At 39.6% G+C, this 27,972-nt stretch overlaps 3 protein-coding genes across 3 annotated transcripts; 2 read left to right on the plus strand and 1 right to left on the minus strand.

Moving 5' to 3' along the window:
* Positions 1 to 2,152: 2,152 nt before the first annotated feature.
* On the plus strand, positions 2,153 to 7,673 carry RPF1 (ribosome production factor 1 homolog). Its single transcript, XM_040072875.1, has 9 exons — positions 2,153 to 2,335; positions 2,428 to 2,484; positions 3,604 to 3,684; positions 4,059 to 4,154; positions 4,875 to 5,028; positions 5,570 to 5,652; positions 6,499 to 6,680; positions 6,766 to 6,892; positions 7,250 to 7,673. The coding sequence occupies exons 1-9, from the start codon at positions 2,180 to 2,182 to the stop codon at positions 7,289 to 7,291; spliced, it is 978 nt and encodes a 325-aa protein (XP_039928809.1). The 5' UTR covers positions 2,153 to 2,179; the 3' UTR covers positions 7,292 to 7,673.
* Positions 7,674 to 8,574: 901 nt separating this feature from the next.
* Positions 8,575 to 12,819, minus strand: GNG5 (G protein subunit gamma 5). The gene is made up of 3 exons (XM_040072876.2): positions 12,648 to 12,819; positions 11,394 to 11,549; positions 8,575 to 8,831 (listed from the first exon to the last, which is right to left on the minus strand). The coding sequence occupies exons 1-2, from the start codon at positions 12,726 to 12,728 to the stop codon at positions 11,424 to 11,426; spliced, it is 207 nt and encodes a 68-aa protein (XP_039928810.1). The 5' UTR covers positions 12,729 to 12,819; the 3' UTR covers positions 8,575 to 8,831; positions 11,394 to 11,423.
* Positions 12,820 to 12,918: 99 nt separating this feature from the next.
* SPATA1 (spermatogenesis associated 1) lies at positions 12,919 to 27,862 on the plus strand. Its single transcript, XM_040072873.2, has 14 exons — positions 12,919 to 12,939; positions 14,337 to 14,466; positions 15,365 to 15,471; positions 18,511 to 18,628; positions 20,678 to 20,731; positions 20,826 to 21,132; positions 21,247 to 21,453; positions 22,015 to 22,144; positions 22,294 to 22,354; positions 22,944 to 23,061; positions 23,859 to 23,984; positions 25,258 to 25,424; positions 26,432 to 26,530; positions 27,418 to 27,862. The coding sequence occupies exons 2-14, from the start codon at positions 14,431 to 14,433 to the stop codon at positions 27,481 to 27,483; spliced, it is 1,596 nt and encodes a 531-aa protein (XP_039928807.1). The 5' UTR covers positions 12,919 to 12,939; positions 14,337 to 14,430; the 3' UTR covers positions 27,484 to 27,862.
* The last annotated feature ends 110 nt before the right edge of the window (positions 27,863 to 27,972 follow it).

The raw sequence follows: 27,972 nt of genomic DNA on the forward strand, positions 1-27,972 counted from the left end.
GTAAAAATGTTATTTGCACAGAACAGAGTTCATAGCTAAAACAAGAAAAATACCTTGGAACTTCTATGAAAAAACTGAAGTAATACTATGCATGCATTTATTAGTTAAGTCTTTTATTGAAGTTATAATTGTACCTTGTCAGTGATCACTACCAAATCTTTAGTGTGTTTCTGGTGTCTTTTTGTTGTCCCTCCCCTGCCCTGGGAAGTTCTTGTATTATTGTGTATCATTATTTTGTTCCTGTGAGTCCTTGGAAGAAAAGTATTTGAATAATTTTAGGAGGTTGTCATCCCTCTTGCTAGGAGGGAGAAAGATAATGTGTTTGTTCCTCATGTAAGCACTCACTGATCCCAACAAAAGCAGCATTGCAAATTGGAATTACAAACAACACAGAACTCCCTGTGTGCTCTGCTAATAGCAGTGATGAAAATCTCTGCTAATGGCTTTGAGAAATAACCTTGCAATCTCTGACATCTGCATCAGCTAGAGAGATAAAGTTACAGCAAGTCCTTGGTTAACATATTCTCGACAAAATTCTCTAAACCTCAATTGCCATGGAAACTACTTATCCTTAAGGAAGTAAGGTTAGCTGAAATATTTTCTCTTGACAAAAATGGGAGTGAGGCCAGAAATATATGGGATTGTGCATATAATGAGGCCTTTGATCTTTCATTTGCATCTGTGTTAAGCAGAATTAATCTCAGTGAAGCAAGTTGAGTTGCAGAAAAAAAATTGTTTATAGGACAGAAAAAGGTTTAAGACATTCTCTAGTTTTGGTTATTTCTAGGTATTTTCCCCATTATCTTCCTATGTTTATGTTAACAGATTTCTTTTCCCCTTTTCTAGTGAGAGAAACATAGTAAGGGCAAATAGTATTTGTATATAAAATTAGCAGACATCAAGCTTTGAAAAAATGCTTGGGACAAATGGAACTAATCAGTCCCATCGAGGCTCAGAATTTTGCAGTCTGAGATTAAAAATGCCTCATATTTAGACCAGGTCCCCCCAAATCCTTGAGTACTCAATTTCTATAAAATACTGTGTAGTCTTTGCTGTGCAGAAACATTTGCACACCTCTAAGCATGAAAATCAGCTCAGAAATAGAAAACCACATTTCTGACTTTATGTGTAAATTGAGTCTCTAATTTACAGGAGTTCTTGTTTCATTTTAACGTCAAGTTTTAACAGACTTTCATGGAATAAAAATAACTTTTGGGAACATTTCCAGTAAAACCCCCGTGGTTCCTAATAAGCAGATGCTCCCCAAAACTTAAGTCACTGTGAGCAGAAGTCTGAATGTGAAAGTGTGCAGCACATGGGCTGGCACTGCTGGGCCATGATGTTGCCTGCATAAATTAAACCCATCAATGTATCATGTTTGCTCAAAGCTTCCCACTCTGACAGCTACCTCGATTTATAAATTACACTGCAGCAATAATCCCTATGAGATACACTGATTTTATCTTCAGTTCACTGTCTGCTGAGCAATGAGCCCGGGCATGTCATGGGTTGAGAGAGGTGATTGTGCTCTGCACGGGAGCAGGCTCAGCCTTGAGTATTGTGTGCAGTTTTAGACACCACAACGTAAGAAAAACATTAAACTAGTAGAGAGCGTCCAAAGGAGGGAAACAAAGATGGTGAAGGGCCTTGAGGGGAAGCCGTGTGAGGAGCGGCTGAGGGCCCTGGGTCTGTTCAGCCCGGAGGAGACTGAGGGCAGAGCTCACTGCAGTCACAGCTTCCTCCTGAGGGGAAGAGGAGCGGCAGGCGCTGATCTCTGCTCAGTGACAGCACCCCAGGGAGTGGCCGAAAGCTGAGTCAGGGGAGGTTTAGGTTGAGTATCAGAAGTTTCTTCACCCAGAGGGTGTTTGGGCACTGGAGCAGCTCCCCAGGGCAGTGGAACAGCACCAGCCTGAGAGGTTCAAGAACCGTTGGTTCAAGAACAGTGGTCTCTACCACATGATGTGCCTCCTGGGGTCCTGTGCAGGGCCAGGAGCTTGACTGGATAATGCTCGTGGCTCCCTTCCAACTCGGAACACTCTTGACACCGTGCACAAACGCCACACGCGCGCACCACCCTCACACAGCCCGCCGCGCGAGCCCCTTGCTGCGCATGCGCGGCCCCGCCGGCGGGGCAGAGGCCAAGGGTGAAGAGGCGGCCCCGCCCCGCGGCAGCAGCGCCATGGCGGGTGAGGGCACCGGCCCCGTGCCGGGGGATGGCAGCGGCCCGCCCGCCCCGGAGCGGGTGCTCTTCCCGCCCACCTTCAGCGTGTCCGAGATCAAGAATAAGCAGCGGCGGCACTTCATGTTCCTTCGCTGGAAGCAGCAGCAGAGGAAGGTGGGGCGGGCTGTTGCCGGGATTGGGGGGGGGGCGCGGGAGGCCCGGGTTTGGCGGGTCTGGCTAACGGAGCGCTGTCCCTCTGCCTGCAGGAGAAGTTGGCCCTCAAGAAGAAACGGAGGAAGGAGCGAGAGGCTCTCGGAGACAAAGTAAGGGCTCCGGCCGCAGGAGCCGGCGTGGCGGCGAGGCCGCTCCTCCCTCGCCGCGAACGGGGCATGGCTCGCCGGCATGAGGGTCCTGCAGCTCTGCCCGGAGCTGGGGCTCCTCAGCTTCGTCAGCCAAAGAGCTTGTCCACAGACTTCCGAGAAGCGGAGCAGTGAATACGGGGAGGGCGATAAAACACTGCAACAGGCTGCCTAGAGAGGTGGTGGATGCCCTGGCCCTGGAAACGTTCAAGGCCAGGTTACACGGGTTCAGAGCAACCTGGTCTGGTCGAAGATGTCCTTCCTTACTGCACAGAGGTTGGAATAGATGGCCTTTAAAGGTTCCTTCCAGCTAAACCATTCTATGATTGTATCCTCTCTGTGCTCACTGGCTGTGGTAGCCTTCAGAGACACTGTTGTATAGCAAAGATATCAGCTGACTTCAGAAACTGTTGCTCTCGTGTTAAATGATGCTGTAAACAGGCAGAGTGAGTTTTAAACTAATGACATAAAACCACTCCTGAAAAGTTGTCTCTGATGTGATTGCTGTGGCATTTATCTTGATACTATTAGGATTTATACTGTAATAGTAATTTCTGTATAGATTAAAACAACCAGATCAGACCAAACCATGCCCAGACCAGTTATCTGCTGGATTCCAAGCCTAGTCATGAACTAAGGTTTTGTTTCCTTCCCTGGACTGATTGAAAGTAGTCAGATATGAGTTCCTGTATTACAGTGGGCTCACAAGAGTAGTGTAAGTAAACAGGGTAAACATTAAAGGCATTAAATTCTAGATATCAAGGTTAACAAGTATTGCTGTTGGAAGCAGGATCTTTTTCTTGCATAGAAGAAATAAAAGTGGAAAGAAAATTCTCCTCTATTTTTGTTTTGTTTTGAAAAGTGACGCTGTTCTAGTGGTGCTTCTGTGAATGTGATGCTTTCTGGTGTCCCAATACCTGTGCATTTTAATTAAGGTTATGTAACTTCTTCTTTAAAAGTTGCATCAAATAAATTATACTTCCAATTCTGTGAAGAAATATACACAATATTGTGGTAGTATGAATGTGGTATTTGCAATGCATTTAATGACATGAATGTGTTAATAAACTTTATGTATTTTAGGCACCTCCAAAAGCCGTACCAAAGACTATTGAAAATCAGCGAGTGTATGATGAAACCACTGTGGATCCCAATGATGAAGAGGTAACTCCTTTGATTTCTGCAGGTGCTATTAAGTTAACCATTTTTTTCCTAAGGAGGGACATAAACTGATTGATGAAACTGAACATTCACCACTTTCCCATTAATCTGAATTACGTTTTACACATGATAGGTTTACTAAGAGGTGATGCCATTCTTTCATTAGCTGTATTAAATAATTGCCTTTTGCATTACTGATACTGGCAGTAAAAGCTGCCCGTGTTCATCACACTAGATTCTTACAAACGTGAAAACCACACGCCTTTGGATGATTAATTACAGAATAGATCTTGTGAACTGAAATTTAGATCAGATTGAACAATTGTTCTTCAGTTATTTCATACATGGTAGATTTAACAAAACTTCTGTTCTTCCAGGTTGCTTTTGATGAAGCAACTGATGAATTTGCACCATACTTCAATAGACAGACAGTTCCCAAAATTCTTATTACAACATCAGACCGACCTCGTGGGGTACGTATGTTTTACTTGGAGACCAAGTGGTTATAAGATACCAGGGTTTTCATCCTATGATTGTTACATTAAAACTGAAAATAATAGCATTCACATGGATTTTTTCCTGTCATTTTATTTAGTGCCCAACAATAACCTTGTGTGTGTATGTAATTTGTTGGGTTTTCTAGCACTGTTTGTTTCCTCTGTTAAAAACAACAACCCTGTGCATGTGTTTTTGTATTGAAATGATCAGCATTGCCCGATTGATGAGATTACTGACATTTGTTAAAACCAAAGAAGAAATTGCTTTAAAAATAAGAAAAAATGCACTTAAAAACAGTTTATCTGAAAACTCAAGACATGAGTTCATGAAGAAATAGTTATATTGTATTTTGAGATGCAGTGAACTTCTTGTAAACCAGTGTCCTTTATAAATAATGAGTGTCAAGATTATGCTCTTTGCATTTTCCTGCTTTTCTGTGATGGAGCAAGAGGGAAAAAAACAGTCCTTAAAAAAATCTCTGGTGTGCTGCACTCTCTACTGCAAATAAGTATTTTTGCACTAACTGAATAAAGTAATTTAATACAGTAATTTAATAGTTTATCTTCAAATCTTTATAGAGACACTGGAAGTAATATATGCTTAGGGAGTGTAGTTGGAATGACCAGCCCTCTGTTCTAACAACTGAATTCAGCGCTGAGTTGCCCACACTGCAATGTAACTCCCCTGTTTTGCAGAGAACAGTGAGATTCTGTGAGCAGCTGGCTACTGTTATACCCAACTCACATGTCTACTATCGAAGAGGACTGGCTTTGAAAAGAATCATTCCACAGTGTATTGCGAGGGACTTCACGGATTTAATTGTCATTAATGAAGATCGCAAAATACCAAGTATCCTTTTGTGTGTTTATCAGGGAAAGAAAACAATTCTGCTGTGTGCATCAGAGATCTATTTTATTCTGTTTTCTTTGTCTTCACAGTGCAAATTACAGAGCTAAAAATCACTGTGCCGACTTCAGTGTCTGATGGCTAATGGAACTTGGAATTATTAAAGAAAATGTGTAGATTGGCACTTTTTTGTTGTTTGTAATGCATGGATAAGCACTGTTACTATTTCAGTATATTTAACAGTTTGATTAATTAACAAGTTTTTCTGACCACTAAGATCCATTCTATTTTTCTGGCTAGATAAAACACTACAAATTTGTTAAATGAGAAGGATAATCCATGTTAGCAGTTGAAACAAAATGTAATGGACATCCTTCAGAAAGATAGTTAACAAGTTTGGGAAGGCATGTTTGAACATACATCAAAACCCTGGGCATAGATTGTGGATTTAAACCTCTAATGTAATACTGAATTTTGCATAGAATGTTCCTCTGTAAATTACATGCTCAATTTTACCAGCCTTTTTCTTTAACTTGGTGCACAGATGGTCTTGTTTTAAGTCATCTGCCTGATGGTCCAACTGCTCATTTTAGAATGAGTAGTGTGCGTTTGCGTAAAGAAATAAAGGTGAGACTTAAAAATTTGAAAACTGGGTTATCTGTTGGTTAATGATAAATACATCCTGTCTACTTCAACTGTCAAAACTGCATTTTGATATTATTCAGCTTGGTCTTGTAAATGTAGTTTTTTGTTAAGCTAACAGGAGGCTAAGGACTAGTGCTTTCTACTTCATAGGCAGCAGATTTTAATTTTCAAGCTTATTTGCTCTATTTCTTCAACTGCCAAGTATTTTATCTGAGTCTGACAAGTATTTTTAAAATCATGTCATTAAACAGCAGATGATAACCTGCATCAGTAAGAAATACCCCATGTCTAGTGTATGTACAATAGGGTATATAAAATCAGCAGTATAAAAGGTTTCATTTGGTGTAGTTTGTCTTGAATAAAACCTAGTTCTTGTTCCTATAGCCCTGCTACCTCTTCTGTAGTATTGCCTACTTAGCCCTAAGTAATTTGCAGTAAAATGGGTTTTCTTCTTTGAAATAAGTAATCTCTAATTAGTTTTTATTAAAGAAGAAGCCCATATACTTTGTCCCATATATCCCTAGTTGGTATGAGTACAGAGGGAGTACTCCTATGATAGGTAGAGTGCATCATCTGCTGTAATAGGTTCTGCCAAGAGTAAAAAACGGGGCAGGAGAAAATGTAAAATTATTTCTGCTTTTTCATTGAATTTATATTGTTGAACCAAAGATCCTTGTGTTACCAGCTGCTCCTTTACTCGTTTATGAACTTAGGTTGTGTTTGAAAAAAATGGTTAGGGCATGCTTTTGGTCCTGTTTTCCTGTTTCAAACACTTTTTCGATAATACATAAAATTCTTTTGCATTCAATCTGTTCACTTTCATTTCAGCGGAAAGGGAAGGAGCCCACAGAACACGTCCCTGAAGTGATCCTGAATAATTTCACAACGCGGCTCGGCCATTCCATCGGCCGCATGTTTGCCGCTCTCTTCCCACACGATCCTCAGTTCATTGGAAGACAAGTAGCTACATTTCACAACCAGAGAGACTACATCTTTTTCAGATTCCACAGGTGATGTTTTCCACAAAACTCATTACAAGTCAGAGAGAACACTCTTGTAACTTAATTCCTAATTTTAATTCTTTTCTTCCCCAAGATATATCTTCAAGAGTGAAAAGAAAGTGGGAATTCAAGAACTTGGACCACGTTTTACATTAAAGCTGAGGTCACTTCAAAAAGGAACCTTTGATTCCAAATTTGGAGAATATGAGTGGATTCATAAGGTTAGTAATGATAATAGTCCTGCTTGGGGAGGCTAAATCTGACATGAAAAGTAACCAAAAATCATAACCCTAGAAAAGTGGTATAAATGCAGTTCTCAGTGCGGAAGTGCTTCACTGAAGTATTTAACGGAGAATTTTGAGAAACATGCAATGCAGAAACATTCTCCTGTATTTCAAGTCAAAAATAAAAATAGCGAGGATGATGAATGTCAATGCACCATAACTACTTATCTGCAACTCTGCTGTACCATAACTACACCACATTGTCTGCCCTGCTATAAAATAGTCATCCTTATTATTTGTGTTTCATCCTGATGCATGAACTTGATGGTAAACAACTTTTCTTTTAAATTTCAGCGTCGAGAAATGGACACAAGTAGAAGAAAATTCCACTTATAAGTGAAATCTGCCAATTGCTGGTGATCAGGAATACAGCAGCTGCTTTGAACTGTGGATGATATCGGATTCCTAGCTAATGATAATGATACTGAACAGTATCTGTCTGCAGAAAGGCAAACAGCAAACATTAAAACTTTCTACAGCAGCAGATCAAGTAGGCTGTGCCTTTCTTCCTGGCTGTAGCCGAATGACAAGGACAGTGACTTTTCCCAGTTTAGCAAGAAAAACTATGGCCATGTTTGAGCAACTTGTCATTTAGCTATCACTAAGGGTTTGCCAGAAGTGCTGCTGTTTTATAGAAACAAATTATGCTTCACAGCATCAAAGACAACAAATATGTTGGTTAAAGAAACTTTCAAAATAAAATATTTATAGTTTTACAGCTTTATTTTTTTCTGTTAAGCCAGACATCTTCAGTTAATCAGATACGAGACAAATATTTTAAACTTGCTTATAACTTACAATATGCTGTTCCCTGACAGTATTGGAATAGTTTTCCAAAAAGGTTCTCCTATCCAGAGAACACTGAGAAGGCGGTATGCAATCCGTTAAATCCATGGTATTTTATTTCATTAGCATTTTGCATAAAATAGGCATGTTGCTGAAGTTACAAAAACAATATGCATAACTCCTACAGATCTCTCTTCTTTTAATAGCACATTGACAAGAGGTCCAAAGCAGTTGAAAGGAAACAAAGACAGATGGGAAAGAATTTGTAAACTCCCCCTTACAGGAAGCACATAAAACTATCACATAAGAATGCTGCTCAGTGACTTTGTGAGGTCTCTGAGCAGGGTTTTCCCCATTACAATTTTAAATGTTTCTTCAGCCTCACAGCAACATTCGAATTGGTGTTATCTGCACATAAACTACTGTTTTGCCTTGTGTTAGCACATTCACTGGCAGCTAAAAGGTCAAGTTTTGTTTGAGCTACTTTCTTTTGATATACAGCTCATATTTACCTTAAGAATGAGCACAGAGCAAGTTATCTCCTAGGGTAGAATTGCTCATTAAGAATAATTTACTCTGTCTTAATGTGATGTCTGAGATATGGCACAGCTGTACAGCTGAATTATAAACAGTCCAAATATTTTTCTGTTCTATTTCTGTTGTGGTAAGTATGTACTGCTGGAACCTCATTGTTCTGAAGGACTGTTAACGCCAGGCAGACTTAGAGCAGCAGAGAGTATTTACACTCCTCTCTCTGGTCTTCAGCTGCTAGAGTGATGCATTGACTGTTAGCTGCCACCATACACAGAAGTTAAATCAAATTCTTACAGTAATTTCAAGGCCACACTAAGTCAAGACACTTTTATTTTTTGCTTGGCATATAAAACAGATTCCTGTATGAAACAGATATACGTAACTAGGATACAGTTCATCTGGAGAGGTAGATGGTAAGAAGTTTGACGACAGTAGCACTTTTAGAGTTAGATTTGGCACATTAAAGCTAAGCTTTTGTACAGACTTCAAACCAGGCCGCTCCTTGAGGCACTCTGCCCATACGCACATCAGCAGGTAGGAAAAGATGCTAATAGATCTGAAAAACAAAACCAAAATCCAGTTAGAAAGTATCACTGCTAAATGAAGCAGAACTCTTTAAGAATACATGTTTCAGAATATGCCACTGACAAATACTTAGGAAAAAATATCCTCTTTTTCCACAGCTGCTTTATAAAATATTAGTTTAAAAAATAAACTCTTAATGAAGCCATCCCTAAAAGTACAAGAAGGTAATCAAAGCTCTTACAAAAGAACAGAAACAAGGGTTTGTTGTGTAACTAAAAAATTACACTTCCCCTTCAGTAAGGTGGTGCTGACTGTGCAAACACAAACGCTATTGGCTCATCAAGAGAACACGAGGAATCACCTCTTTTCAGGAAGTGCCTGCAACCGACACTGCAAAATGAAGGAGCTTCACATATAGGTAGTGTTACTAAAACAGAAACAAGCGCTCTATTCCAAAGGCTGTAACTGAGAAAAAAACTATGTGTGCAGGTGGTGTGTGAGACAGAGGATGTTTCCCTACATCCACACCCAGGAATCCAGGAATTACTTGACCATAGCAAACCTTGGTGGAGAATTGTATATGTAACTGATTAAGTACAGTTTATTTGGCGTTGTGTAAATTATCAGTCTGTAATGCTCACAGATGATCTGATTTCTTCCTTGGATTAGTGCTTACAGCTGAAGCTACACTAGTGTAGCATCCAAGAATATTTTATAAATAACAGTACTTGGCAAAAACTCAAAATAGAAATAATTTTAAAAGCTACACGAACTCGCAAGCACATTTCAGTTATACAGTTGTAATAGACTGCTCAAAACAATGTGGGAAGTGGTATTCCTTGTTAAAAAGATACAGAACAACTTCTATACTGTTACTAACTATTCTTTAAACAGTTATTCTGCTAGTACCAGAAATTTGCCAAAATTACTCCAGTTCAAATCCTGAAATCAGGGAAGAAATGCAAATGAAGAAAGAGGAGGAGAATTTGAAGAAATTAAAAGTACAAAAAAAGAAAGGTAAAATTACAAAACCAAGCGAAAACCATGAAAAGTGAATGGGATGACAAGAAGTGCAGGGAAATGAACCAAAGCTTGCCCACTTAATCCTCTTTGAAATCTTGAAATCAGAGAATAAACTCTAACAAATGCTCCGGAAAGGAGATATGATCAAAAACAGCTCAATCAAAAAAAATGAGAAAATTTGGAAATGGAGTGATTACCACCAAATGGCCTGAGATGAATTGAGGGGCAGTGAAAAGAAACAAAACTTGCAAAAATTTCTTCAATTCAAATCCCAAAGTCAGGGACTAAATGCAAAAAGAGAGAGGAGAAGAAACTGGAGAAATGTAAAATCTCTCCATTTCCAATTTTCTTGTTTTTTTCGACTGCTCTGTTCTTGATCATATCACCTTCCCGGAGCATTTGTTATACTTTGTTCACTGATTTCAAGATGAAATTTTTAAAAATCTGAAACCTTTCTACAGTCTGCTTAAGGGGAGACCAATTTTAAAAATTCACTCCGACTGCGGTCACCCTTCTATAAAGCTGCCTAACAGCACAATTTAAATCTAGCAAACTACAGTTCTTTGGATGATATAAGTCAACTACACAACCAGAATTTTTCAAGGTTAAGACTCACTATGAGATTTCTAAGGATTTTGAACCATGGTTAACTGTGTATCAGGTGCTTTGAAATAACATCTGTGCTTTCATCTCCAACAGACCTAAGCCTAAGGACAAGGACAACAGGACAAGGGAACACAGTAAAATCATCGTGTTTACTGTGGTCAAAATAGTGGTTATTGTGGTTATTTACTATGGTTATTGTGACTCTCTGAGTTATGGCAAAACTATTGCAGATCTAAAACTCACCTTTCAAAAGAGGTTAGCCTAAAATCTAATCACCAAAATGCCCGATGAGTGAGTAGTCTTCCTGGTGATAGCAGTAGTGCTAATGAACCTATGAATGTTTTGGAATGAAAATCCAAATGAGTATTCCACTGTTTCTAGTTATTTAAACTGCTACCCCTATAGTAGCTTACTTGAGTGGAGTATGGGCTTTTAGAAGTACATAGTTTGAAAGTAAATACTTTTTTCTTTTGGCAGAGAGGGCACCTCCCCCCCACAGTGGTCAGTGCTGTCCTTGGGGACCACCACCACTAATCTGTTTTTAGAACTGTTCTTTAAGAACTGAAGTCCGGTTAATCTGCCACAATCAGGATTCACCACGTATGCTGTCGGGCAGTTAATTCTATGTGAGAAAAGGGAAAGAATACCCTTACAGAGAGGAAGATACAGCACAATCACTGTTCAGCTGGGTTAGTCTCAATAGCAGCTCAGTAGTAGCTGGCCCCACTACTTTGCTACAGCAACAGAAACTGGTGGAAGCTCTGCAACAGCGAAGCGCTACTCATAATACCTAGGGCCAGCATGTGTCCAGTACAGAGCTGTGACCAGAAAAGGGGAGAAGGGACCAAAAACAGGGATCTAGACCAACACCAGCTACACAAGTCAGATGTTTCTGAGTGCCTTTTATACAGCCTGTCTCATTTAAATGACAAAAGAGTTTATGAATTGTAATTCAAGAACTTACCACTGAAAGATACTGAAGTAGTTCACATAATTACAAAAATGAACAAACTTTCTGGGGTCTGAATGGATTTGTACTTGATGATACTCCTGTCAGTAGGGGATCATGTTGTGCATTCTGCAGGCAGAATTGCTTCAAGTCAGCTGCAGCTTGAGAAACCTAGTTATAATAAAAGCTGGCATTAGAATTCACTGAACACACTTTACCGAGGATGTAGTTTTTATGTTGGAAAGTATAAAGACTATTACTAAATGATTCTGCAATACAGCTCAAGTAGATTTTATGCAACAATTTCATTGGAGTTTTTTTGTTTCTTGAATACAAGTAGATGAACAATATAAGAATGAGAATGAGAACTGATTTGGATGTTTTAATTTCCATGTTAAACTCCTAAGTATGAACGGCGACAAATGAGCAAGATCTTGGAGATGGCTTTATTAAATATATGAAGATCCTTGTTCTAGCATAAACAATTTAAAAATACTGTCTATGGTTTAACATGTTCTACTCGACTGAACTGGCATTTCAGGCTCCCTTGGAAAGCCATCCTTATCATGAGATAATGGGGTACTGAGCACTCTTATAAGGGGTTTTTGGCATGCTGTACCTTCCTAAAAACCGAACAGTGAAAAATTCTTTGTCTTGCTTTTCTTTGCTGTAACTCTGAACTCATAAAATAGAAAGATCAAAGTTTGAAAAAGTTGCATCTTGCACCGACACTTCCTATCTGCAGCTTGCCCGGTTTCTCTGCCCTGCCAGGCGCGGTCTCACCCCGGCCCGGCACAAGTTCAATGTACTTGGCGTGCCTGGCAGCGACATCTCCATCTTGCCGTGCCGGGGCCAGCCCAGCCCGTTGTGCGCCCCTCTCCAGAGCCGGACGTAAGGGCGCTCCGAGGGCACGAACGGGCAGCGCGGGCCGCGTCCATGGCCCCGGGGGAGCGCTTGGGCCGCGGAGCCCGAGGGGGCCCGAGGGGCGGCGAGGAGAGAGCGGCCGAGCCCCGGGCAGGGCTGGCAGCGGAGGGGACGCGGCTGCGCTGCCGCTCCGGGCTCGCCTCGGCCGGGGAACCCCGCCGGAGCCCAGGGAGAAGCCCGGGCGCCGCCGCCCAGCCGGGTCAGCGGGGCAGGGCGGGTCGGAGCCCGCGGCCCCGGCCCGGCCCCAGCGCGGCGGGCGCGGCCCCGGGGTGGTGAAATGGCGGCGCGTCCGCCCCGTCCCGTCCCGTCCCGTCCCGTGCCGTGCCGTGCCGGCTCCGCGCTCACCTTCACGCGGGTCACACTCGCCTCCAGGCGCAGCTGCTGCACCACCTTCTTCATGGCTGCCACGTTGGAGGAGCCCGACATGGCGGGGTTGGCGGCGGGCTGAACTCGGCACTCAGCACAACTTCCCGGCGCGGCCACAACTCCCCGGAGCGAGGCGCCTGCGCGCCCGGGGCCGGGGCGGGTGGGGCCGCTCCGTGTGCCCGGGACGGGGACCCGCCTGCGGGCACAGGAATAGGCCCTGCTCCGCTCATTCCTCCTGTGGCCTAGAAGAGGAGGCTATTTTTACACCAAGGTGGCGAGTCTTGGTGAAAATATCCACTGGGCTACAAGTTATTTTGGAGGTTATTTTGAGAGGCAATGAATGAAGTTCTGAACTTAATTCTTGCTTGCGGTTTGAGTGTTGACTGTAGCCTGGAGGATCAGTTTACTAGTGCTAGTTCGTTGCAGAAAGTGCCCGGGAACGGCAGTGAAGCCTGGAGCATGGGGTGCCATCAGGTTCTGTAAAGTGCAGCATCTGCCCTGTATGCAGGAACCGTGGCTGTGAGCTGCTGTGCCTGCCCGTGGCGGGGAATGACCCGAGGAGTGATGGCGTGTTACACTCGGGTCATCTGTGGGAGCTTGCAAGTAAAGACCCTGTTAAGTAGGTATTTCCCTCTGACATGAGGAGATCTTAATTCCACAGCGCTAGGGTGAGACGTGGTCCGATCACTTGTGCTCAAGAATAGGTGAATTAGAAGTAGCTGGGGTTAGAGGCAGGAGGAGTAGAGAGATCTCCTGTGGAGATCAGAACAGCAAGGGAGTTCAGTAGGCTGAAAATCCAGAGGAGGTTTGTAACCTCAGAGGGGCAGGAGGAGCTTCAAAGTGAGAGCACCAAAGAAATTCCTAACAAAAACAGAAAGATGGAAACAAGCTTTTTAGCGGGGCCTGTTGCAACAGGACTGGGGGAATGGTTTTAAACTAAAAGAGGGTTGATTAGAGATGAAAGGAAAAGGGTTTTTTACACTAAAGGTGGTAAAAGCCTAGAACCGATTAACCGGAGAGGTGGGAGATGCCCCACCCCTGGAAACATTCACGGTCAGATTGGACTTGGGGTCTGGACAAGCTGGCCAAGTGGGAGGTGACCCTGCTCACTGCAGGGCTTGGACTAGCTGACCTTCAAAGGTCCCTTCCAACCCAAACCATTCCATGATTTGATAAGAATGTTAGGACAGAACCATGGTTATAATTTATGGAAGTATTTTTCTGACATGGTTGCCCAGCACAGTCACGTTTCCTCGGAACGCTGCATTTGGCCGGCACATTGTGTTTGCTGCAGTTCACAATAATTGTCACTTTATCAGATCCAGGCCCTGCAAGAATCTTGTTCTGTGGGAATTTAGCTGTGTGTCTTTAGGAAAACAGTGGAATTGTGTAGAAAATTATATACTACCGAACTGTTTTTATAAAAGGGAAGAAAATGTTAAGAAGGAATGCTCTAGGACAGAGTTCTTAGAGCTGCAGGGCTGTGATTTAGCAATTCCCCCAGTTACTTAGGTGATACTCACTTGTGTAGAGGGTGTGGTTGATTCTGTTTGCAGTTAGCTGGAAGCTTTCTGCCTGAGCACAGACACAACTTCCCATTTTCATAAGCGGAATGAAGATCAGTAAATGAAAAAAAGGATATTTATGGGGTAACTTCTCTTATAACAGATTATCATGAAACTCATTCTTAAAGAATGCTTCAATCAAGAAGAAAGTTAGAAAGCCCACCTGGCATTTGCTGTGGTCCCATAAAGGGACCAACATGTCATTGAGTCAAATGAGACCTCGAACATCACAGGTGAGAGTTTTTGTACTTTTTCACAAAATTTTTTTAGATTTCACAAGTAATAAATATAGATATATTAAAATTAGGTTCTAGAAGACCTGAGAGAAAAAAAAAAAAAAGGTGCTTTTAAAATAATGTATATAGAAAGAATTATTTTCTAGTTCATATTAAGTAACTCAACACTTGCAGAAATATTTAATATAGCTTTTTTGCATGGCTTCTAGCTAAAGGGAAGTGTAGCATCCTTGTCAATACTATCTGATTTTTATTAAAAATATCAAGACTGGAAATTAGCAGTGCAACAGCTACCACAGGTCCAAACACAGCCCGAGTGAACCTTGGTCAGAGCCAGCTTAGTTATTCTTTTTGCAGACATTAACAGGAGCATTTTTGTGTTTCCAAGGTAGCTAATAATATTAACAACAGTCAGAAATATTTAGATTTTTTTTTCTTGATGACACGACCAAGCTGTGGTACTATTTGAATCAAGCTTTCAGTGCTTTGCATTTTTTATGAGATGAACAAAGGTAAGATTTCAGCTGAAGGATTCTTATAGTCATGACACTCTCCAGAGTATCAGTAGTTTTTGGTAAGATCCCTCCATTGCTGTCACAGTGATACATGGCAGTAGCACAGGCTCTCTATTATTTCACTTTCATTGTGGACCTTGTTCTAATGTGACTTATTTTGATGCTGTCAGCTGGCATTCAGTCACAAGTTGCTCTGCTGTCACTCTTCTCACTATCTGGTCATCACCGTGAGACCATTTTCCTCTCACTGTTCTAGTCCCTGTGCTAGTATCAAGGGAACCATTCCTGCCTCCACAAATTGGAAGTCCACCTAAACAAAACGTGTACAGGAAGAGGATGATAATACATTTACATCTCTCTTTTTTTTTTTTTTTTTTTAGCTGGTGGAGCTTCATGTTTTTTATGTCCCAGCAGAAGTGTGGAACTTCAAGCTGAATACGGTTCCTGTAGCTCTTACTAGCAAATTTGTCTCAGCTGGATTTATAAGGTGAGTGTAGTTTTAGGTTTCATGTAAATGATAGGTCCTTCACATTTGGCCTTCAGTCTTTTAGTCCAACTGTTGCTCTAGAGAGCACAATTACATCTGCCAGCAGAAACCTGTTGTCTAATTAAATTTCTGGAGGGTAAGTGGTGACCATAACTAGCATTATGTTAATTTGTACTCTCTCCCTTGCAGCCCATGTAGACAATTGAAAAGCACTTTCCAGAGCAGTGCTAGTGTTTCTGCAGAATGATTTATATTGTAAAATCATCTTATATTCTTTCTATCTCTTCGAGCCTGATTATCAAAAGCTGTAATTCTTTTGGGCAATGGGCCAGCTTCAAGACAGTGGCTTGATGAAGACAGGATAGCCTGTCAGTTCCCAGGAACAGGGATATGGTAATCTGGGCTCTCAGTCCAGAGAAAGATCTGAAGCCTTGTTTCTCAAGGGGAAGCATTACATCCCATGAACCAGCAGAGTTTCCTCTTTCTTCTTGAGCAGTGAAAGGCTGTGCACAACACCATGTGCTGTCTGCTCTCAGGTAGCTGTTTAAAGGACTTAGTAAAAGAACATGCTGGTTCCCAGTCCTAGGCTCAAACCTATCACAGGGAATTGCATTTTTAATCTGTCATAACTTTGTAAGTTTTATTTATACTCCTTAACACTTTTCTCACAAAATCTGTGTGTATGTATTGTGGTAAGAAGTTGTAGAAAAATCAAATAATGTAAAGATGTGTATTGAAATGGAGCTTTTATGTGTACTTTGTCTACACCTGTGCACAACCTGTCAATTCAGCTAAAACTGCAGGGAATAGAGGTTTTAATTAATTTAAACTGAGTCTTGTATTATCCACTTAAGACAATATACAGCATAGCTGAAAAGACTGACAGGAGTCAGGTATGAGCATGTAGGGCAGAATGTATTCATTCTCACAGCTGCTTTTGTTGAAAGGCTGCTCAAAACCAGAGAAAGTAAATGCACATACCCATTTTGTTCACTGTTCTAGTCTGCAGCAGAGGTGCAGAATACATGTCTGAAGTGGTAACTTCATGTCATGGACATCTGTCACTGCCCTATATTTTCTAGTGTAAATTTATTTCACTGAGGCATCAAATTAAATTAGGAACCTCAGTGATTTCAGTGGGTTTATATCTGCCTGGGTATTGTTGCTTGCTAATGACTCTTAGATAATTGCTAATTAATTATTCTATGGGTACTATGCAATGGTGCAGTATATTAGCATTACCAATAACTAGCACCTGGCCAGTGAATCACTGTCTTAAAAAACAAAAAATATTTTTAAAAACTTCTTTTATTATAATCCAGGAGAGGGAATGACAGCCTTGCTGGTGCTCCTGTGGCTTGGACGCTGTTGATAGCTCTGTTGTCAGCTTGACAATCCTACTGCTGTCTGAGTCAGTCAGCTTTACAAAGGATTCCTAGGTCAAAGTACAGGACACTTCCATTAACTGTGAAATTAGAGGAAGATATTAAGGGTGTAATTATCTATGGCCCTGAGTTCTTGTTCCCATGAACTTGATTTCTCAGCCTTTGTGAGCTTTTTTTTTTTTCCCCCCCATTCTTCATGCCTCACCACAGAAGCTTCTATTATTTCTAGATGAGATGGCTGCAATGAACTCTAGTTTGCATTACTTTTAAAGGGACACCCTGAAGCAAGTGACATGTGTGACTGTTTTCTGCCAGCCAGTGGCAGCAAGTGACAGACTAATATTATTGTATTTTCCTAGCAGCTGCACTGACAAATAACTTTTAGATAAATTTCTGCCCTATATCTCAGGCGCTGGATACCTAGATATTTTTCCCCTATTATGCATTATAGATATGTTCACTCTGCAGACTTTGGTCCCCTCTGCTGCATGCCTGTGCTCCAGGGCAATTTCATGATGTTGAGGAGGCTCTTCTAAGTCCAAGGTATTTGAAATAATACAAGGAAAGCATTGTAGACCCCTGAAGTCCTGTGTTCATGAGATGGAAGTGATAGTGTTTTTACTGCATACTTGAGATGTGAACTGGAGGCCTGTAGGGTTGCTTGCAAGTGCAAACAAACCTTGCCAAGTTAATGTTGAGGACCTGTTTAAATGGAAGACCAGGCAGGTTCTTGTCTATACTGTTTGCTGAGAATGGCATGTGCTGTCCCCCAAGCTGTGCATTGCTTGAGAAGTGAGAGCTGCCTGGGCCCAGATCATCCTGCCACCTAATCAGCGTGGGTGATTAGCAGTCTCAGGCCTGCATTTGTTCCCTGGTTTCTTATATGGCAGCATAGAAGAACTAGAATTGCTTATACATTGCTGCAGAGCTTTGGTATGCCTCTGGCACACTTGGATTTATTGTGCAGAGATGCTTTTTTATTCTGTAGGGATTTTTCTACTGAGCTCGTTACCTAAATATTTGCATACTTTCAAGTAGCACATTAAATTATGCGATTCGTATTTGTGTCAGCATTCCCATCCTCAAATCATGGTGGAAATGTTCACACTGCAGTGTTTGGTTTTTATTTAAAATACATTTGCATGCACACATGCACACACCCAACTGTGAATTTGTGTTGGAGAAGACAAAACCAAAGGAATGTGCCTGCTGCTTAAAGTGGACAGTGATGAAGGCTCCTCTGGCCCCGGGTGCTTGAAGGGAATGTTCAACAGTCTGGTCCAGCCCCATGAAACTGTAATTTATATGGAAGTGCATGACTGTAGCTTCCAGTGTTGTTGTTATTCATCTGCAGATGAGCAACAGCATTCTGAAGAAGTAAATTTCAAATGTCTGCTTCCATATTCCCCTTGTATGAGGCTGATACACTGTGAGTGTTGCTAGCGAATGTTAGGACAGCCCTTACAGTGCAGTGTTCTGACTGCCACGCCAGCTCTGGCCTATCTGTAGCTGGCTTCAACTCTAGGACATCATTCCCAGTTCAGGTCATTCTGTCTGTGCAAGCTAGCACATACAGACCATTATCTTCCCCCTCCTACTAACTAGCCATCACTATTTGATCTTACAGATGTATTAATGAATGACAACATTCTAGGGTGTCTCCTCACATCACATTAAGAGTGCTGCGGGAGAAACTTGGAGAGTACCTGGGTGGAGTGACAGTCACAGATAAATTCAGATTCTTAAAATGCATTGGGAAAAAACTAGCAGTGGTAAGTTGTTTTTTTTTTTCTGTAGTGCTCTTCTGTTTTATAATGTAAAGCAGAGATTTCTTTCCTGCAGATGGGATAATATCACATAAAGTAGAGATAACTTTAGGAGCACTGTTAGCATTTCTTTTAAACATGCTGCAGCATAAGCTCTTGTCAGAACACATTTATTTTCCCAAGGGCAAAGGCACAGCTGCACAGTTCTGTCAGAAATACCCTTTAAAGCAACAGGTGTAATTAACGGTTGCCATCCAGTGAAAAGATGTTACTTTCAATAAATCCATGGATTAAATGTAATAAATCTGGTTGCATTAAAAAGTCCCCTAACCCATAAAGCCATTATTACCTGTACATGGTTGGGAATATGGCAGTTGACAAATTTGCAGTGGAAGCTCAGTCAGAGTTCCTCTAATGGTTCCTGCTGTGACCTGCCCTAAAGCATTTAAGACATCTTTTCCTGAATTAAAATGCCTCTGGATATTCCACTGTTTAGTCCAATAATAAAGCCTGAGATGTAAGTAATAAACCCCCTACATGTAAGTAATAAAACCCCTACATGTGTGAATCATATTTGTTCCTCACATCGATTCTACATATATATCTTAAAAAGTGTAGCTAAAATTAAATAAACTTGAAAATTAGTCCAACTGAAAGTTTGTTCATGTAATACACAAAGATATAAGTCATTCATGTAAGTACAGAATACCTTATCCATGTCTCATTTCACCTCCTTCTCATGGATTTGGAAATTAACTACAAGCAGGAAATCTGGTGCCATTCTTTATTTCATTTCTAGTTGAATTATCACTAAAATCACTCTCAGAGAAGACTAGAATAAATACTAAGTAATATGCAAAAACTAGGTGGAAAAACTTGAAAAGAATCTTAAAAGACTGTGATACAATCTAAATTGGAAAGTATGCATATGTTTTCAGTGAATTGAGGTCTTTTTAACTGGATGATAATAAGTAAGATGGTTAATTTTCTTCCCCACATAGTTCAAGATAAATGGAGAAAATTTCCAGCCTTTAGAATGTCAGCAAATGAATAAAATATTTTATGTTAATAGAGAATTAAAGACACTGGTAACATACATGAAGATTTATAGAGACAAATGAAAGATACAGTTTTACTTTGAGGTATTTACTGTTGCTTGATGTTTAACTTTATACCAAAGTGTAAAGCAATTAACCAACTGCTTTATTTGTTGTTTAGGGTCATGGTAACCTCACTGAATTACATCTCCATGATCAAATATTTGTTAAGTGTTCTCTCCCCTTAGTCTTCTGTTTCACAACTCTAACAATGTAAGCAGAACCAAGAGCTGTGCCCTACTTGCAAGCATCTTTTAAATGCAAAGATAAACATAAACTAAAGTCATGTTCCTTTCCTCTTCCTTTTTTTGCATAGAACCTGTGTGTTTAATTCAATATAATTATTTGAATGTAAGATTACTTCTCCTTACATTGGAGTACACCTTTCAGATATATATTGACTATTTTAGACTTTTTTTCAGGACAGCTGTTGAAATGTGAAAGTGTAATGTCACAAAAAGAATATGAAGGAAAATGATAAATACAAGAAGACATAGGATAATATTAGATTTTTTTTCCCATATACATAAAATATTTTGCAATACTGTATTAGGTGAATAGAGAAAATTATGTGAGACTCAGCATTTCTGTCCAGATACAGCTTGAAGCAACTTTTGGTAAAGAAAGTCAAAAATTTTCTTTTCCTGTCACTGTTGGAACAGGTCCTTTGAACCATAAGAGAAAGTGTAAAGGATAAAAAAACATTCAGTGTGGGCATGTAATCTTGTGGGTCTGATTAAGATTTCAAAAAATAGACAAAGTCTCAGTACTATGTCAGAAAATACAATTGTAGGCTAAGATACTTTTTCCCCATAAAGCCATTGCAGATTATAGTGCTGGTTATAAAAGAATGCAGTATGTAAAAATGACAATAGAATGCATTTGTCACATGTGACATTATTGATTAAAAAAGTATTGAGTATTGTATTTGTTACACTTCCATACTTTATTTTCCAAGGTGAAAGCAAAGCAGGAAACAGAACTGGAACTGAAGTCATTTGCTCCTCCTTATGTAAGTAGTAATTGGCTTGAAAGGTACCATTTTCAGAAAATTTATATTGCACATTTTCTTTGTCCTCTCTGTTGAATATACTGTGTATTTTCAGGCACTTTATCCTGAATTATATTTATTACCTGGAGTGGAATATTTTGAAGATGTTTATCCATTACCATCATCAACTCAACAAAAACATCACATTGTTGAAGAAGCTAATAGGTTTGGTCATAGATCAAGATTATCCAGCCTTTCCCAACAGAAACCTGAAAAAAGCAAGCCTTTTTTAGAAAGTATAAAAAACAGGCATCCGGTAGAAAATCTGAAAGTGCCCAATCCTGTGGAAGGGGGTGAGAAAGAATTTGTTCCAGTTTCAGACGCAAACAACAGGATTCCAGAAAAACAGTTTGGAGGAAAAGGTAAGCTTAACCAGTGTAGTGAAGGAGGGTAATGAATGAGAAGACAAATAAATAATATGGTTAACATTTCCAATGAAATAATATCTCTGTTTGATATTATCGATTATTATGCAGGTCAAAGAGGATCTGATGGATCTCTCTTCATGCCAAGTCATTCTATTCCTGCGGATCAGGGGTCCGGAAAGGGTGACCTGGTATTACAGACCTCTGAGCAGAATCCTCTCAGCCAAGATCAAAACGAGTGCAGTGCTCCTAAGTGGAATGACAAAGCCAAAGGAACTGCTCTTACTCTTGAAAATCACAGTGATGAGCAAGGCCAGGGTAACCAAAGATCCCAAAATCACATTAAATATCAAAAGAGTAGAGACATTTGTTATTTTTGCTATGTTAGTCTTTTTGCTAAAGCAAGAGTTCTAGAAAGTCAACAAAGTAAAGCTAAGTTTTAAGAAATCTGTAATTAAAGTGTAAGTTGCAATATCACTTAAATAGCATTAAATTAAATAGCATTTTTTAAAAATAGTTATGATATCTTTCAAAGAGATGTAGTTTTACCTTGTGAGTACATCACTATCACTGTGTGCTGATATAGAGAAACTCTTTACTACAGTTGATACATTTGTCCAATCACCAGAATTAGTCAGATATTATATATAATATATATAATATGTATATATTATATAATAATGAAAGTACCTTTTATTTTTCTTTATTTCTTTCTTCTGTTATTCATGGAACATTTTCAAATCCTAGAGATAACACCACTTGCTGTGTTGATTCACTGAATTTCCAATACAGGTTGGAAAGCCCAGTCATTGACAGTCAAATCAGCCTGATTTTTGCAAGTTTAATCTATGTAATTTTGTCATCACTATCCTGTCACAGAACTAGCAAACATGGAAAATAATGATCACAAAAAAGATACCAAATTAAGAAGAGACAGAACACAGGATGCTGAAATTTTTAAAATAATGGAAGACCAAACTACAGATTATGTCCACAAAAAAACCCAAAGGTTAGCAAATAATGAATCTTCTAAAATAATGGATAATATTAATTCATCGATACAAACTTGCTTTGTAGACGTCAAATAAATGAAAGAAAAAGAGGGGGAAAAATCATTTCGGTCAATGAACTTTCACTTGGTTTTTTGATTTATCATAGCTTGCAACAAAACAGAACTGAGAAGACTAGAGTTGGTCTTGGTGAAAAACTGGATAATCAGGTATGTTTTTCAAGGTAACATTCCTAGTAATCTTGAGCAATAAATATAGTCCTCCACCTAGAAACAGTCTAATTTTGTATGACTGGTGACTCATTATTAATATGAAAGATTTGAGAGTAACTGAGAAAAGTTAAAGCATGCACTGCTACTTAGCAGATTTTCTAATGAATATCAACTATGTTTCTAAACAATTAAAATCTGCAATTAGAACTTTTAGTTTAGAAATTGGCAGGTCTTGACTTCATAATTAATGAACCAGGTGGCCATTTTAAGGCCCTTAGTTCCTGGTCTTGCATGGGAATGTCAGTAACTTGTGAGTTTATGGACATGGACAAGAACAATTAGCAGTAGTCTGTAGTTTTGTCTGTATGTTCTCTGTGATGTCAGTGTTCAGTGTTCTCATCTTGTTTGCAGAGATCTAGCTGTTTGTAATTTGGTAGTCATGTTCTGGTAACAGAATAGAAAAGCTTACCTGCAGAAGTCAAATTCAGCCTTCTCATTTCACTCAGGCCACTTTCAGGGCATATGTCTAATGGAGCTATTCAGGATTATGGTTATGTACTTACAGTTGTGTCTTTTGACTCTATAGGCAGATGAAAACAAGCAGAATAATCTTACTTGTCCAAAAGAGTGTATTTCACCTCCTAGTCCACCCTTTTTGGCACTTACTGTAAATCCAGCTCAAGTTCCTGTAATTCAAGCAGCAAGTGAGTACATGATTGATTCAAAGAAATTGCAAGGAAGTGAAAATTTAAACAAGACTGAAGAGTCAATGAAGACATAAATACCTACACTAGATACATTCATTCCCAGTATTGTTACGATTTTTAATTTATGATTAGAAAATTCTAGGTATTTATGATTGCATGGGCTGAGCTAGAGCTGCCTAGGGCTTGGCAGGTCCCCAGCACTAGGAAGCCCAACTCTTCAAGCTGTGGATGGAAGGAGAAAAGGGGGGAGATCAAATGAAATGCTGCAGGCTCAAGTGAGAATGTAGCAAAGAAAATGACAAGTAGTGCTGCTGAGGAGGAAGATAGGGAGAAGTTAAGTGCTTGACCTATTGTTGCAGGCTAGTGGAAGTCTGAGGTATTGTCCTGCCAGCTGCAGTTTAAGGCACGATTTCTCTACAGTTCATATTGCACTGTATTTTGAGCAGGAAATAGTATTTTGGAGGCTTTTTGGCTTCACTGGCAAGAGTTTTCAAAGTATGGAGTGAATATATTTATTGATTACATAGATTTAGTGTTCTATTGTCTAAATATATAGAAAGATATTTGTGTGTGTGAATGCTGGGATGCATGCTGGATTTCTCCCTTTTTCTAAAGCACCAGCCATTCTGAAAAGTTAGATTAAAATGAAACCTGATTAAAATGAAATCGTTTCCACTGCTTGTTCTGACAGAGCTTTTGCGATAATTTGTGATGAGTGCATTACAAAAGTCTTGACTGATCCTTTGTACTTAGAGTATTCAAATGCTTGCTAAATATAATTGTAATATCCTTAGAAAACAAAATGGTAGAACAATTGCAACAAATGAAGAAAGACAGAAAGCACATGGAAAAAGCTAGAGAAGAACTGATCAAAAAAGCTAAAGGGCTACTGGAACAAAATAAGCTGAGAAGATACCAAGGTACACTTTTAATTTATTTTGGAATTTGGAATGATTGAGAAATTACACTGAAACCAATGTGAAAATATTTGTCTACTTGTCAGTGAGCTTAATTACAGAGAAAGCAGTTTGCTAACCAATAGCTCCAGGAAGACTCATTTTGTGTAATACCATGCTAGAAAAATTCAAGGTTGTAAAGGTTGTATAGGGCTGCTTTTTTTTTTTTTTTTTTTTTTTTTTTTTTTTTTTTTTTTTTGTGGCATATCTTATGAAGTTAAGGTTATTCTGGCTTTCATAAACTATTCAAGTTGTGCTCATGTACATGCAGTGTTCAGAGAGCTACTGCAGGCTGCTTCTCTCTGAGGCCCATGCAGCTGACATATTCCAATCCTGCCTTTAGCTCGTGCTTACAGAGGCTTGTACTGTGTTGATAGGGCTTCTGGTAAATTGCAGCATAATAATTTTTCTTCCTCCTATCCAATGGTATTCAGGTTATGACATGGAAGTTACAAGCCTCTTGTGACAACCTTGACGAACCTTGTTTTTTTTAACAAGGTCAGATCTCATTGAAATCTCACACGAATTTTCTTTGTAAAATTATTTTCAAGCTTATGCTTAAAGCTATCTTCCCTAAGTCACATCCCAGTTACAAAGAGATGAGATTCAATAATTTTGATGTTTTGAGAGCTTTCTCTTTGTGCTTAAATGTAGCTAAGTCATTACGAGTCTCAAATATTACTTGTAGCTTGTTGAAAGAAGACAAGCCAATCCTTTTTTTCTCTAAGGACACGGCTGCATCACACTCTGCAGCCTGGGGAATTTGTATTTAAAAGAAACCCTAACTGGGTGCTTGAAGCAGTAACTCTGTAGTAGCATGGAGCTGCAATTCCAGCTAGAGATAAGCCCCAAATGGCACCTGCATTGCCCTAAATTATGTTATCCAGTTAGGTAAAATAAAAGGGTTTTTTCACAGGCCAGGAGCACTTAGGTGCAGCAGAATCTGCAGAAAAGCCAGGCTGAATAAAACTTTGGATTTGGACCCTGTATTTTATCTCAGTGGACAGATAGAGCCTATTGTTGCAGGTGTTTGTGTGAAAATTCAGTAGCATTCAGAGTGAATGTAATATTAATGAAGATTTTTTCACTAAGTGTTTATTTTCAAGAAACCCTCTGCCATGTTTCAGTGTGGGCATTGGCCAGCTGAAGCATGTGAGGTGAGCTGGTCATGACTGTCTTCAGCAGACCTTATGATAAGATGAACAAGACCAAACACTATTGCTGTTTTCCTGTGCAGTTCGTGAGGAATGGAAGAAGAAATACTTTGAAATGAAGAAAGCTACAGTTTCACTGGAGGACACTTCAAACAAACTGCGACAAGGTTTAGAGCTGTACCACCAGAAATTGCTCTTGCAGTTGGAAGCCAGAGATAGCCAAAAACGACGAAACAATACAACCTCCAAGGTATTTGCTTTTATTATTTATTATCTCTTTTTACACAGTCTGAGGGGGTTTTGTATAAATATAAATTAAAGAAACAGGTTTATCGCCAACCAGGGACTTGTAAACTAGCTTTAGCCCAGTGATATGAGGGAAAGAATTCCTTCAGGCCATTTGTCTCAAAAAGACTGCAGAAGTGCTTGAGTCAGGGCATTTGTTTCTTTCTGCTTTCTGTTGGCACATTTTTGTAACAAAATCCCCTTCTGTTCGGTATGGTTAATGGATTGTTCAGTTCTACTTTGTTTCTATCATCCAAGATTTCATACAAGGAGGCAATGGATGTTTGGAGCATGAAAACTTATCTGTAGCTTTTGAAGTGGTTGCACTTCAACTATTGTGCAACTGTGAGTTTCATAGGAAGTTCAGAGGGATTAAAAGGAGAAAAGATTAAAAAAAAAGAAAAGATGAAAGAAGAGGAGGAAACACCCTTTCCAGCCTTTTCAGTTGTGTCTACTAATTTTCTAAATGCATTAATGGAAGCAAGGCTGTTGACGAAAGTGAAGCTAGCCTAGCAAAAATAAATGTCCCTTTCTTGCATGTACAATCTAAGAGTTATATATCGTATATTATATACAAACATGTATTATTTGAGCTATCTTGAAGTATCTACAAAATAAAAATATGAATAGTGTTGACATGGCATTACTGGCTATGTTCAGACACATTATTGCTCCTTTTGAGGGGCATACCAGGGGTGGGGTTTTTTGACCTCCCTGGCTGGGCACAGAGAAGCCTTACACGAAGGATATGCACAAGGCAACATTCCCACAGCAGTTCTGCAGTGGCCAGCACCCAAAGAGATTTCCTGAGCTGGGAGGCTGAGCCCAAGGGTGCTCCCCACCCCTTGTGAGCGACGTGCAGCCAGGCAGGCATCACTCGGGTGGGAAAGCAGGCGAGGTGCAAAGAGCTTGTCAGAGGATTGTTTCTGAGTGGTGAAGTAACACTTCAAGTTTTGTTGTTGTTTCACACAGAATTACACAATCATCAGGATTGCTACAGTGCAGCATGAACTCGATCAACTCAGGAGGAAGCTAGATGATACAAAAATGAGACTCCTGACAGAAATTAAGGTACTCTGCCTTTTAATTAGAACAGGCAAAATATGGCACTGTATAAAAAAACATTAGAACTTCTCAATTATTAGATGATGTAAATATTTGCTAAACAGTTCTTGGTTTGTGCTGTTAGTTTTAAGGTGTTAGGTGTTGCAGCTTTAGCATTTGAGCTAAATTACTCCAGAACACCAGGTTATCAGATGATTTGGGATGTATGGCGTTCAAATAACTTAGATACTCAATGTACTACATAAGCTAAGATTCACAATGTTTTTCATAAAATTCCCATTTCATTCAAAAGATATTTGAAGAAATACCCCTGGTGTGGTGAGGTACTGAGCAGTAATAAATAGACCATGGCTATAGGAAAAAAATGATATAAAGGAAAAAACAAAAAACAAAAAACAAACAAACAAACAAACAAACAAACAAAAAAAAAAAAAAAAAAAAAAAAAGGCTGCCTGAGCAGATGGCAGACCTTTTCATCTGCTTTACTCCATATCAGTGTTGTCTATGACTGTTTTTGGAAGGAAGAGGTAGTATAGGCCTTCACACTGGACAGCTCTACAGCTCTGAAAGCTTGAAATAGGAGTGTTCTACATCACAGAGATTGACTATACTCTTGTTTACTGGGTACTCCAGGGTGGTTTGTAACCATGATGACTCCATTGTCTAGCAAGGAGTGGAAAGAACAATTAATTTTGTAGTTGTCTCAAAAACATCAAGGCAAAGTACAGAACAAAGTAGTGCTAGAACATGTAAAATTTCAGAGATGAAAGATGTATCCTGTATTCAGCCATCCTGTATAAAATTCAGTCTTAGTTATATAAGCCTACATGCATGTCAGCTCCCAAAAAAGCTTCCTTAAATTGCCATTCCTTATATGATGGGTTCTTTTGCAGATGAGAAAGCAGGCAGCATCTGATTTACGAGCACTGAGAGCGGAACTGACGCAGAAGAAGCTTTAATTCTCGTCTAGAAAATCAGGAATTTAAGAAGGTGAGATGACTAACAACTGTGAAGCTCTCTAGTGAATGTAGAAGAGAAATTCAGAGCATTTGTTTGTATGTTCTTGAAGTTATTTTGTAAAAAGACATTAACTATGTTGTGGAATTTGTATACTAGGCTACTGAGGGAATGTGGCTCACTGCTTTTTAAATCTCACTTACTGTATGATTAGCCAGTGACAAACATACAGTTTAAGCTAGTAACATGTCTAAAACTAAGCTGTTATTTTTAAAGTGAAAATTAGTTAATTGTGTAACATCCCAGTGGTATGCTGATTTTCTTCAATTAGCTAAATAGCTACTAAGAAATAAACCTAAAATCTGTAACCTCCTATCTTATTTTCAGGATCACACACATTCGTTAGGAATTATTAAAATACAGTTTCTGTAGAACTACAGAATCCTTTATTTGGCTATGTTTTCGCCATTATAAATATGCCTATCTATAAA

This window comes from Hirundo rustica, chromosome 9, assembly GCF_015227805.2.
Source record: "Hirundo rustica isolate bHirRus1 chromosome 9, bHirRus1.pri.v3, whole genome shotgun sequence".
In the NCBI taxonomy this organism is placed as follows: Eukaryota; Metazoa; Chordata; class Aves; order Passeriformes; family Hirundinidae; genus Hirundo; species Hirundo rustica.

Bases quoted from the DNA above. Each gene is read 5' to 3' on its own strand.
- RPF1 (XM_040072875.1), top strand. From the start codon at position 2,180: ATGGCGGGTGAGGGCACCGGCCCCGTGCCGGGGGATGGCAGCGGCCCG. The intron at 5,029-5,569 runs GTATCCTTTTGT...CTTGGTGCACAG, and splicing joins TGAAGATCGCAAAATACCAA to ATGGTCTTGTTTTAAGTCAT. The intron at 5,653-6,498 runs GTGAGACTTAAA...CTTTCATTTCAG, and splicing joins GTTTGCGTAAAGAAATAAAG to CGGAAAGGGAAGGAGCCCAC.
- GNG5 (XM_040072876.2), bottom strand. From the start codon at position 12,728: ATGTCGGGCTCCTCCAACGTGGCAGCCATGAAGAAGGTGGTGCAGCAG. The intron at 11,550-12,647 runs GTGAGCGCGGAG...TATTATAACTAG, and splicing joins CGAGTGTGACCCGCGTGAAG to GTTTCTCAAGCTGCAGCTGA.
- SPATA1 (XM_040072873.2), top strand. From the start codon at position 14,431: ATGTCATTGAGTCAAATGAGACCTCGAACATCACAG. The intron at 18,629-20,677 runs GTAAGTTGTTTT...TTATTTTCCAAG, and splicing joins TTGGGAAAAAACTAGCAGTG to GTGAAAGCAAAGCAGGAAAC. The intron at 22,355-22,943 runs GTATGTTTTTCA...TTGACTCTATAG, and splicing joins GTGAAAAACTGGATAATCAG to GCAGATGAAAACAAGCAGAA.